The 12880-nt window shown below is 48.7% G+C and overlaps 1 protein-coding gene across 1 annotated transcript in view; it reads right to left on the bottom strand.

Moving 5' to 3' along the window:
• Positions 1-10590, bottom strand: part of SLC12A4 (solute carrier family 12 member 4) — a 423457-nt gene extending 412867 nt beyond the window's left edge. Inside the window, exon 1 of the mRNA XM_073550797.1 lies at positions 10184-10590. Within this exon, the coding sequence (XP_073406898.1) occupies positions 10184-10319 (136 nt within the window). The 5' untranslated portion in view covers positions 10320-10590. The remainder of the gene's footprint in view (positions 1-10183) is intronic.
• Between the last annotated feature and the right edge of the window lie 2290 nt (positions 10591-12880).

Below are 12880 nucleotides of genomic sequence, written 5' to 3'. Positions count from 1 at the left end.
TCATATTTTTTCCACAAAAATGATCTTTTCACCCCAATTTTTATTTTCCCAAGGGTAACAGGACCCTAAAAGTTATTGTGCAATTTGTCCTGAGTACGCTGATACCCCACATGTGGGGGTAAACCACTATTTGGGCGCATGGCAGAGCTCGGAAGGGAAGCAGCGCCATTTGACGTTTTTGGCTGGAATTGAGATCGGACACCATGTCGCGTTTGGAAAACTCCTGATGTACCAAAACAGTGGAAACCCCCCACAAATGACACCATTTTGGAAACTAGACCCCCCAAGGAACTTATCTAGATGTGTGGTGAGCACTTTGACCCCCCCAGTGCTTCACAGAAGTTTACAACGCCCCGGCGTGAAAATAAAAAATTCGTATTTTTTCCACAAACATGATCTTTTAGTCACCATTTTTTTATTTTCCCAAGGGTCCCAGGAGAAATTGGACCCCAAAAGTTGTTGTCCAATTTGTCCTGAGTATGCTGATACCCCATATGTGGGAGAAAACTACTGTATGGGCACACGTCGGGGCTCGGAAGGGAAGTAGTGACGTTTTGGAATGCAGACTGATGGAATGGTCTGCGGGTGTCATGTGCGTTTGGAGAGCCCCTGATGTACCTAAACTATTGAAACTCCCCACAAGTGACCCCATTTTGGACACTAGACCCCCCACGGAACTTATCTAGATGTGTGGTGAGCACTTTGAACCCCCAAGTGCTTCACAGAAGTTTATAACGCTCGGACGTGAAAATAAAAAAATCATTTTTTCCCCAAAAATGATATTTTTGCCCCCAATTTTTTATTTTCCTAAGGGTAACAGGAGAAATTGGACCCCAAAAATTGTTTTGCAATTTGTCCTGAGTAGGCTGATACCCTACATGTGGGGGTAAAACACTGTTTGGGCGCATGGCAGAGCTTGGAAGGGAAGGAGCACCATATGACTTTTTCAACTCAGAATTGGCTGGAATTGAGATCAGACGCAATGTTGCATTTGGAGAGCCCCTGATGTGCCCAAACAGTGGAAACCCCCAATTCTAACTCCAACCCGAACCCCAACACGCCCCTAACCCTAACCCTAGCCCTAGCTCTAACCCTACCCTAACCCTACCCCAACACACCCCTAGCCCTAACCCTAATGGAAAAATGGCAATAAATACATTTTTTTTTTTATTTTATTATTTTTCCCTAACTAAGGGGGTGATAACGGGGGGGTTTGATTTACTATTTATGGCGGTTTTTATTTTTGGCAGCTGTCGCACGCTAAAAGACGCTTTTTATTGTAAAAATAGTTTTTGCATCACCACATATTGAGAGCTATAATTTTTCCGTATTTTGACCCACCGAGTCATGTGAGGTCTTATTTTTTGCGGGACGAGTTGACGTTTTTATTGGTACCATTGTCGGGCACGTGGAATTTTTTGATCGCTTTTTATTCCGATTTTTGGGACGCAGAATGAACAAAAACCAGCGTTTCATGAATTTCTTTTGGGGGGGTACGTTTACACCGTTCCGCGTGCGGTAAAATTGATAAAGAGGTTTTATTCTTCACGTCAGTACGGTTACAGCGATACCTCATTTAGGTCGTTTTTTTATGTTTTTGTCGGTTTTATGCAATGAAAACTATTATATATAAAAAATAATTATTTTTGCATCGCTTTATTCAGCGAGCTATAACTTTATTTTTTCGCTGATGATGCTGTGTGGCAGCTCGTTTTTTGTGGGACAAGATGACGTTTTCAGCGGTACCATGGATATTTATGTGCGTCTTTTTGATCGCGCGTTATTACACTTTTTGTTTGGCGGTATGATAATAAATCATTATTTTTTGCTTCGTTTTTTAAGGGGTTCGCTAAAGGGGTTAACTAATGGGACAGTTTTATAGGGCGGGTCGTTACGGACACGGCGATACCTAATATGTGTACTTTTATTGGGTTTTTTTTTTATTATTTCCAAAAAATGGATTTATTGGGGGGAATATTTTTTTTTTTTTCTAATATATTTGGCGATTTTTTTTTAATTATTTTTACACTTTTTTATTTTTTTTTTTACTTTATTAAATAGTCCCAGGTGGGACATCACTGTCCTGTGACAGATCGCTGATCTGTCACATCACAGATCACTGTGACAGATCAGCGATCTGACACAGGCACTGCAGAAGGCTTCCTCATGCCTGCGCTTTGCAGGCACTGAGGAAGCCAGCTTCCTCAGGCCCCCGGAAGGCCCCTGTCGCCATCTTGGATTCGGGGGCCTGGAGGAAAGGAGCCCCCCGCAGCAGCGCTGCACATTGCGCTGCCGTGGGGGGCTCAGGGAAGCACGGAGGGAGCCCCCTTCCTGCCGATGCTTCCCTTTAACCCCCGGTACACCGCGATCGTGTTTGATCGCGGTGTGCAAGGGGTTAACGTGTCGGGGGCGGTCCGTGACCGCCCCTGACACATTGTGCCGGGTGTCAGCTGACACCCGGCCGCGATCAGCGGCGCTCACCACGTGGGCGCCGCTGATCGCGGTAGACGTACTATCCCGTCCACGGTCATACGGGCCCGGGTACCGTGGACGGGATAGTACGTCGGATGTCAGGAAGGGGTTAAAATTAAGTCCAGAAGGGCTGTCCCTCTAGTTGGGCCCTGCACAAGTTGTGACAGATAATTATCCTTGGTTGCTGACAGAAATTGGTTTCCTTTCTGAGATACGCAGGTTTCAGTTTCCCAGTCTATGTCGGGGTAGTTGAAGTCCCCCGTAATAATCACCTCATTGTGATTTGCTGCTTTGTCTATTTGTTTCAATAATACATTCTCAGTGGTTTCTGTTATAATTGGTGGCTTATAACAAACCCCTATGAGGATTTTATTACTTTTCCCTCCTTGTATCTCCACCCATAAAGACTCCACCTCTTCGTTTCCCTCTTGTATATCTTCTCTTCACAAAACCAGTGACGTTTTAGCGATATTGCTAGCGATATCGCTTAGTGTAAAACCCCCTTTAGTGTGGGCTTTAAAGTGGACTTTATATATAGACAGACTCCAACCGCTTTCCTTTTTTTACGATCCCTCCTAAACAAATCATATCCTTGCAAGTTAGCCGCCCAGTCATAGCTGTCATCTTATCATGTCTCAGTTATTCCTACTACGTCGTATTTTTCTTCATACATTACCAACTCCAGATCTTCACTCTTATTGGTCAGGCTTCTTGTGTTGGTCAGCATGCAGGAAAGAAGTTTTGCTTCCTTTTTCTTAGCTTCCTTCTGAGTACCCTGTCTTGGGTCCTCTTTACCACATCTAGTATCCTTGATTAGTTTGTCCTTCTGCTGCATGTTCTTGTCTGCTGTTTTTTCTCCCATCCCCTCTTCTTCTAGTTTAAAGCCCTCCTGAGATCGTCAGAGAGACAGCACAGAAAGGAAGATGGTGGCACTAAATCACACCTGCTGCGCTGAGACTCAGTACATGTGCTGCACTGAGTGACCATGGGAACAGGACTAAGGCTGTGTGCACACGATGCAGATATCCAGCGGATCCGCAGCGGATTTTACCGCTCAGAAACGTTGCATATCCGCATTGTGATGTACAGTAGCCTTAAAATCAAGGAAAAAAAAAAACGCTGTGCAGACGCTGTGGATTTTTCCCGCGGTACAAAATCCGCAGCATGTTACTTTTTTTGTGCGGTTTTCCATCTCCCCTGTCACCAAATCCGCAGGGGGAAAACCGCAGTGGAAAACCGCAAGAAAACTGGAAGAAATCCGCAGGAAAAATGCAGGTCATTTGACCTGCGGATTTCTTCCATTCTGCACGGAAAAATCCGCAGGGCTAAAAACTCCGTCTGCACTCAGCCTAAGTAGTAGGCTTTTATTGTTATTATTTCACCACTGAGTATTTGTGGGGCATGTTGGGGGGCAAGCATACAGCGTGTGGGGCATGTTGGGGGCAGCATACTGAGTGTGTGGAGCATGTTGGGGGGGGCAAGCATACTGCATGTGTGGGGCATGTTGGGGGGGCCAGCTTACAGCGTGTCGTGCATGTTGGGGGGCAGCATACAGTGTGTGTGGGGCATGTTGGGGGGGTAAGCATACTGCATGTGTGGTGGGCATGTTGGGGGGCAGCATGCAGCGTGTCGGGCATGGGTGGGGGGCCAGCATACTGCATGTGTGGTGGCAGCATACAGCGTGTGTGGGGCATGTTAGGGGGGGGCCAGCATACAGCATGTCGGGCATGGTGGGGGGGCCAAGCAAAATGCATGTGTGGGGCATGTTGGGGGGCCAGCTTACAGCGTGTGTGGTGCGCATGTTGGGCGCCAGAATATTGTGTGTGGGGGTCAGCATACTGCATGTGTGGGGCATGTTGGGGGGGCCAGCATACTGCGTGTGGCATGTTGAGGGGCCATCACACATCAGTGAAGAGTGGAGTACACGAAGCGCTCAGTAGCTCACATCACACATCAGTGCTGGAGAGAGGAGTACATGGAGAGCTCAAAAGCTCACATCACATCAGTGCTGGAGAGTGGAGTACACGGAGCGCTCATCAGCTCACATCACATCAGTGCTGGAGAGTGGAGTACACGGAGAGCTCAGCAGCTCACATCACACATCAGTGCTGGAGAGCAGAGTAACATGGAGGGCTCAGCAGCTTACATCACACATCAGTGCTGCAGAGTGGAGTACATGGAGCGTTCATCATCTCACATCACACATCAGTGCTGGAGAGTGGAGTAACATGGAGGGCTCAGCAGCTTACATCACACATCAGTGCTGGATAGCGGAGTACATGGAGAGCTCAGCAGCTTACATCAGTGCTGGAGAGTGGAGTACATACACGGAGAGCTCAGAAGCTCACATCACACATCAGTGCTGGAGAGTGGAGTACACGGAGAGCTCAGCAGCTCACATCACACATCAGTGCTGGAGAGCGGAGTACATGGAGAGCTCAGCAGCTCACATCACACATCAGTGCTGGAGAGTGGAGAAACATGCAGGGCTCAGCAGCTCACATCACACATGAGTGCTGGAGAGTGGAGAAACATGCAGGGCTCATCAGCTCACATCACACATGAGTGCTGGAGAGTGGAGTAACATGGAGGGCTCAGCAGCTGACATCACACATCAGTGCTGGATAGCGGAGTACATGGAGAGCTCAGCAGCTTACATCAGTGCTGGAGAGTGGAGTACATACACGGAGAGCTCAGAAGCTCACATCACACATCAGTGCTGGAGAGTGGAGTACACGGAGAGCTCAGCAGCTCACATCACACATCAGTGCTGGAGAGCGGAGTACATGGAGAGCTCAGCAGCTCACATCACACATCAGTGCTGGAGAGTGGAGAAACATGCAGGGCTCAGCAGCTCACATCACACATGAGTGCTGGAGAGTGGAGAAACATGCAGGGCTCATCAGCTCACATCACACATGAGTGCTGGAGAGTGGAGTAACATGGAGGGCTCAGCAGCTGACATCACACATCAGTGCTGGAGAGAGGAGTACATGGAGCGCTCATCAGCTTACATCAGTGCTGGAGAGCGGAGTACATGGAGAGCTCAGCAGCTCACATCACACATCAGTGCTGGAGAGTGGAGAAACATGCAGGGCTCAGCAGCTCACATCACACATGAGTGCTGGAGAGTGGAGAAACATGCAGGGCTCAGCAGCTCACATCACACATGAGTGCTGGAGAGTGGAGTAACATGGAGGGCGCAGCAGCTCACATCACACATCAGTGCTGGAGAGAGGAGTACATGGAGAGCTCAGCAGCTCACATCACACATCAGTGCTGGAGAGAGGAGTACATGGAGCGCTCATCAGCTTACATCAGTGCTGGAGAGTGGAGTACATGGAGAGCTCAGCAGCTCACATCACACATCAGTGCTGGAGAGGGGAGTACATGGAGAGCTCAGCAGCTCACGTCACACATCAGTGCTGGAGAGTGGAGTACATGGAGCGCTCAGCAGCTTACATCAGTGCTGGAGAGTGGAGTACATGCAGCGCTCATCAGCTTACATCACATCAGTGCTGGAGAGTGGAGTACATGGAGCGCTCATCAGCTCACATCAGTGCTGGAGAGTTGAGTACATGGAGAGCTCAGCAGCTTACATCAGTGCTGGAGAGTGGAGTACATGGAGCGCTCAGCTGCTCACATCACACATCAGTGCTGGAGAGAGGAGTACATGGAGCGCTCATCAGCTCACATCACACATCAGTGCTGGAGAGTGGAGTACATGGAGCGCTCATCAGCTCACATCACACATCAGTGCTGGAGAGGGGAGTACACGGAGAGCTCAGCAGCTTATATCACACATCAGTGCTGGAGAGTGGAGTACACGGAGAGCTCAGCAGCTTACATCACACATCAGTGCTGGAGAGTGGAGTACACGGAGGGCTCAGCAGCTTACATCACACATGAGTGCTGGAGAGTGGAGTACACGGAGCGCTCAGCAGCTTACATCACACATCAGTGCTGGAGAGCGGAGTACACGGAAAGCTCATCAGCTCACATCACATCATTGCTGGAGAGTGGAGTACATGGAGAGCTCAGCAGCTTACATCAGTGCTGGAGAGTGGAGTACATGGAGAGCTCAGCAGCTCACATCACACATCAGTGCTGGAGAGTGGAGTACATGGAGAGCTCAGCAGCTCACATCACACATCAGTGCTGGAGAGTGGAGTACATGGAGAGCTCAGCAGCTCACATCACACATCAGTGCTGGAAAGTGGAGTACACGGAAAGCTCATCAGCTCACATCACATCATTGCTGGAGAGTGGAGTACATGGAGAGCTCAGCAGCTTACATCAGTGCTGGAGAGTGGAGTACATGGAGAGCTCAGCAGCTCACATCACACATCAGTGCTGGAGAGTGGAGTACATGGAGAGCTCAGCAGCTCACATCACACATCAGTGCTGGAGAGTGGAGTACATGGAGAGCTCAGCAGCTCACATCACACATCAGTGCTGGAGAGTGGAGTACACGGAAAGCTCATCAGATCACATCACATCATTGCTGGAGAGTGGAGTACATGGAGAGCTCAGCAGCTTACATCAGTGCTGGAGAGTGGAGTACATGGAGAGCTCAGCAGCTCACATCACACATCAGTGCTGGAGAGCGGAGTACATGGAGTGCTCAGCAGCTCACATCACACATCAGTGCTGGAGAGTGGAGTACATGGAAAGCTCATCAGCTCACATCACATCATTGCTGGAGAGTGGAGTACATGGAGAGCTCAGCAGCTTACATCAGTGCTGGAGAGTGGAGTACATGGAGAGCTCAGCAGCTCACATCACACATCAGTGCTGGAGAGCGGAGTACATGGAGTGCTCAGCAGCTCACATCGCACATCAGTGCTGGAGAGTGGAGTACATGGAGAGCTCAGCAGCTCACATCACACATCAGTGCTGGAGAGTGGAGTACATGGAGAGCTCAGCAGCTCACATCACACATCAGTGCTGGAGAGCGGAGTACATGGAGCGCTCAGCAGCTCATCACACATCAGTGCTGCAGAGTGGAGTACATGGAGAGCTCAGCAGCTCACATCAGTGCTGGAGAGTGGAGTACACGGAGAGCTCAGCAGCTCACATCACACATCAGTGCTGGAGAGTGGAGTACACGGAGAGCTCAGCAGCTCACATCACACATCAGTGCTGGAGAGTGGAGTACACTGAGAGCTCAGCAGCTCACATCACACATCAGTGCTGGAGAGTGGAGTACACGGAGAGCTCAGCAGCTCACATCACACATCAGAGCTGGAGAGTGGAGTACACGGAGAGCTCAGCAGCACACATCAGTGCTTCAGAGTGGAGTACATGGAGAGCTCAGCAGCTCACATCACACATCAGTGCTGGAGAGTGAAGTACACGGAGAGCTCAGCAGCTCACATCACACATCAGTGCTGGAGAGTGGAGTACACGGAGAGCTCAGCAGCTCACATCACACATCAGTGCTGGAGAGTGGAGTACACGGAGAGCTCAGCAGCTACATCACACATCAGTGCTGGAGAGCGGAGTACACGGAGAGCTCAGCAGCTCACATCACACATCAGTGCTGGAGAGTGGAGTACACGGAGAGCTCAGCAGCACACATCAGTGCTTCAGACTGGAGTAAATGGAGAGCTCAGCAGCTCACATCACACATCAGTGCTGGAGAGTGAAGTACACGGAGAGCTCAGCAGCTCACATCACACATCAGTGCTGGAGAGTGGAGTACACGGAGAGCTCAGCAGCTCACATGACACATCAGTGCTGGAGAGTGGAGTACACGGAGAGCTCAGCAGCTCACATCACACATCAGTGCTGGAGAGTGGAGTACACGGAGAGCTCAGCAGCTCACATCACACATCAGTGCTGGAGAGTGGAGTACACGGAGAGCTCAGCAGCTTACATCACACATCAGTGCTTCAGACTGGAGTAAATGGAGAGCTCAGCAGCTCACATCACACATCAGTGCTGGAGAGTGGAGTACACGGAGAGCTCAGCAGCTCACATCACACATCAGTGCTGGAGAGTGGAGTACACGGAGAGCTCAGCAGCTCACATGACACATCAGTGCTGGAGAGTGGAGTACACGGAGAGCTCAGCAGCTCACATCACAGATCAGTGCTGGAGAGTGGAGTACACGGAGAGCTCAGCAGCTCACATCACACATCAGTGCTGGAGAGTGGAGTACACGGAGAGCTCAGCAGCTCACATCACACATCAGTGCTGGAGAGTGGAGTACACGGAGAGCTCAGCAGCTTACATCACACATCAGTGCTTCAGACTGGAGTAAATGGAGAGCTCAGCAGCTCACATGACACATCAGTGCTGGAGAGTGGAGTACACGGAGAGCTCAGCAGCTCACATCACACATCAGTGCTGGAGAGTGGAGTACACGGAGAGCTCAGCAGCTCACATGACACATCAGTGCTGGAGAGTGGAGTACACGGAGAGCTCAGCAGCTCACATCACAGATCAGTGCTGGAGAGTGGAGTACACGGAGAGCTCAGCAGCTCACATCACACATCAGTGCTGGAGAGTGGAGTACACGGAGAGCTCAGCAGCTTACATCACACATCAGTGCTGGAGAGTGGAGTACACGGAGAGCTCAGCAGCACACATCAGTGCTTCAGAGTGGAGTACATGGAGAGCTCAGCAGCTCACATCACACATCAGTGCTGGAGAGTGAAGTACACGGAGAGCTCAGCAGCTCACATCACACATCAGTGCTGGAGAGTGGAGTACACGGAGAGCTCAGCAGCTCACATCACACATCAGTGCTGGAGAGTGGAGTACACGGAGAGCTCAGCAGCTCACATCACACATCAGTGCTGGAGAGTGGAGTACACGGAGAGCTCAGCAGCTCACATCACACATCAGTGCTGGAGAGTGGAGTACACGGAGAGCTCAGCAGCTCACATCACACATCAGTGCTGGAGAGTGGAGTACACGGAGAGCTCAGCAGCTCACATCAGTGCTGGAGAGTGGAGTACACGGAGAGCTCAGCAGCTCACATCACACATCAGTGCTGGAGAGTGGAGTACACGGAGAGCTCAGCAGCTCACATCACACATCAGTGCTGGAGAGTGGAGTACACGGAGAGCTCAGCAGCTCACATCACACATCAGTGCTGGAGAGTGGAGTACACGGAGAGCTCAGCAGCTCACATCACACATCAGTGCTGGAGAGTGGAGTACACGGAGAGCTCAGCAGCTCACATCACACATCAGTGCTGGAGAGTGGAGTACACGGAGAGCTCAGCAGCTCACATCACACATCAGTGCTGGAGAGTGGAGTACACGGAGAGCTCAGCAGCTCACATCACACATCAGTGCTGGAGAGTGGAGTACACGGAGAGCTCAGCAGCTCACATCACACATCAGTGCTGGAGAGTGGAGTACACGCAGCGCTCAGCAGCTCACATCACACATCAGTGCTGGAGAGTGGAGTACACGCAGCGCTCAGCAGCTCACATCACACATCAGCGCTGGAGAGTGGAGTACACGGAGAGCTCAGCAGCTTACATCACACATCAGTGCTGGAGAGTGGAGTACACGGAGAGCTCAGCAGCTTACATCACACATCAGTGCTGGAGAGTGGAGTACACGGAGTACAGTCAGTTCTTTCCTCTGAAGTCTCCCACACTGATATAAATAACAGCCGAATACCTCCACACCAACCCCACAGCTCTCATTTGTCAGCCCTGAGACCTGCAGCCTTCCCTCCGCCACGGACTCACCATCTGAACTAACGGTGTCATAGCAATCCTGAGAGTGCTGCTCGGAGTCGTGATAATCCACGTAGTTAATTCCTTCCACGGAACAATACTCGTCCTTCTGCCGCTCGGTCACCGGCACTACAGTAAAATGCGGCATTTCCCTGCACCGTGATCTAGGAGCAAAGTTACTTAAGCTAATATGTCCGCACGGCAGAGCGCCACAGGAATTCCACAGTGATCGCCTCACTTCCTCCACACGCCAGACATTCCCGTACTGCCCGTGTAGTGGGCGTCTCAGTGGAGTGGCAGATTCTGGGAGCAGCAGCCGCTCATTGGCTGTGCAGCTCCGTGCTGTGATTGGCTGCCAGGCTGCAATTGTCCTGACGCTGATTGGTGCATAAGTGTAGCGAAGGCGTGCATTCAGGAGGCAGGAGTGCCGTTCAGCCTCATTTAGGACAGACTCGTCCAGTGTCTGATAGCTGCTGTGTAGCTAATATTTAACCCTCCGTCAGGCGCAATATAGATTCTCCTCAGTTCATGCGCAATGTGCCTGACAAGCACAGGTCAGAAAACCACCTATAGTAGCTACATATTTCAATTTCAGGACTATAGAAGTAGTCAGTGACCTTCATAGGAATGTATTAAAAGAAATTACACCAAATCAGATGCAAAAAAAAACATTTATTAACCATAAACTTATTAAAACTAAAAGTACCACTTTTCGGTAGTACCGCCAAATAGGCTCCAGTTATCTATACTTAACTATTGCTTAAATATAAAATTATGGAAAAAAACTTAAAGGATATTGCACTTAGATGTTACTTAATTATTTTCTACTCATCTTCAGTGGTTTCAATTGCAGCAGAAGCAGCACAGGTACACTTAGAAAAGCAAGGCTGGCAGACGAAAGTTGCATGGGAAAGGCAGATTGATTCTTTACATATTTTCCAGTCATATTTAGAAAGCCTTCTGAAACCAGATACAAATGAGCAGGTAGTATAACTGCGTCTTTTAGAAGGTGGTAGAGTCGGTGTTTGTTCTGGAACGTCCTTGGGACGATATCTCTTCAACCGGTGTTGCAGGGCAAGGGGCATTCCAACCGTCTTTGTACTTCTTAGGCTTAGCTCTCCACTCACCAGTTCATTATCCAATTGTTTTAGGTACATTCTTCTGCGCATTTGTTTAAGTTCATTACCGAGGTAAATTACTTGTGAGTTGATGCCACCCATATTCAGCATTGTAAAGAAGATTACCATCGGCCAGCGTTTGGTATTTCGACTTACATTGAAATTGCCACACATTTGGTCAGCAGTGTCAACGCCGCTTTTGGTCAAATTATAAAAAGTTATGATTTCTGGTTTCCTTAGCTCCCCAGACTCTGGATCAATGGTGTAATCATTATGTAATGAAGAGACCAAAATCACATTTTTCCTCTCGCGTGGGATGTAAGAAACTAAAATCTTTCCATTACTGAACCCAAACATAGTGCTATACTGTTGTTTGCCTTTTGTATATAGAAAATCTGGCGGCAACTGTCTTTTGTTTTTTCTAACAGTTCCCACATATGACAGCTTTTTCGTTTTTAAAAAATCAATCAGATCAAAGTCAGTAAACCAGTTGTCAGCAGTGATATTTCGACCAGATCCAAACATTGGCTCAGCAATTCTCTTTACCACATCACTAGGCTTGTTGCTCACATTGAAAGGACCTGGTGGCTGTCTTCCACAATAAACTTCCATGTTCATAGTGTACATCATCCTTGCATCAACCATGGCAAAAATTTTAATTCCATATTTGTTTGGCTTTGATGGTATATATTGCCGAAAACCACATCTTCCACGGAAACCTGGAAGCATCTCATCAATAGTGAGGTTTTGCCCCGGGCAATAGCTTTTTTGACAATTCATAATAAATTGTTGAAATATGTCCCGAATTGGTGCAAGCCGGTCATAACCTTTTCGTTCTGTCCGGGTACTTCGATCATCGAAACGGAGGCAACGGATCAGGACTTTGAATCGTTTCAGATTCATCACAAGGCTGAATTTTTCGATGCCATCACCGTCTGTCCCCCACAGCTCCTCCAAACTTTGCCTATTTGCTCTGAAAGCACCAGCTAGGTATAACAAGCCAATAAATGCCTTGAGTTCAATCACATCAGTGTTTTTGATGTCCCTCTCTCTGGAGAATTGCTCTTTGATTGTGTCAATATACTGGTTAGTGAACCGAACAATAGTTTCCAACATGCTATCTGTAATTAGATTACTCCAACATTCCACTGCAGTTTTAGCTTTTCTAGCACTTCCAATAACTCCAGGAAGGTGTGTAATAATATTGTGGGATTCTCTGCGCTGTTTGTTCTTGGGTGCCTTTTTGTTCCACTTTGTATTTTTATCTTTGCCCAAATAATAAGCTAGATCTGTGTCTGTTTCCTCTGTATCAGTGTCATCACCATCCTGCTCTGTTCCAGAATCAGTGTTACATTCTGCTACCTCATCTTCAGATGAAATGTCACTAGATTCCTCTAAATCCTCAGTTACTGCTGGTTCTTCCTCATCATCTTCTAACAAAAAAATCTTCATTTCTTCTAAATGAAGGGGTTTAGATGAATCATACTGTTTTCTGGCCATTGCAGCAGAAAATCTGAAGCAAGAGAGAAAGAGTATGTGTTAGGGCGCAATGTGCCTTAGAAGCCACCCTCCTTTTGTCTAAGAAAACAGT

This window comes from Dendrobates tinctorius, unplaced genomic scaffold (assembly GCF_039654945.1).
Source record: "Dendrobates tinctorius isolate UK_male_01 unplaced genomic scaffold, ASM3965494v1 ptg000170l, whole genome shotgun sequence".
NCBI classification, from domain to species: domain Eukaryota; kingdom Metazoa; phylum Chordata; class Amphibia; order Anura; family Dendrobatidae; genus Dendrobates; species Dendrobates tinctorius.
This window is presented reverse-complemented; position numbering and strand designations above follow the sequence as displayed.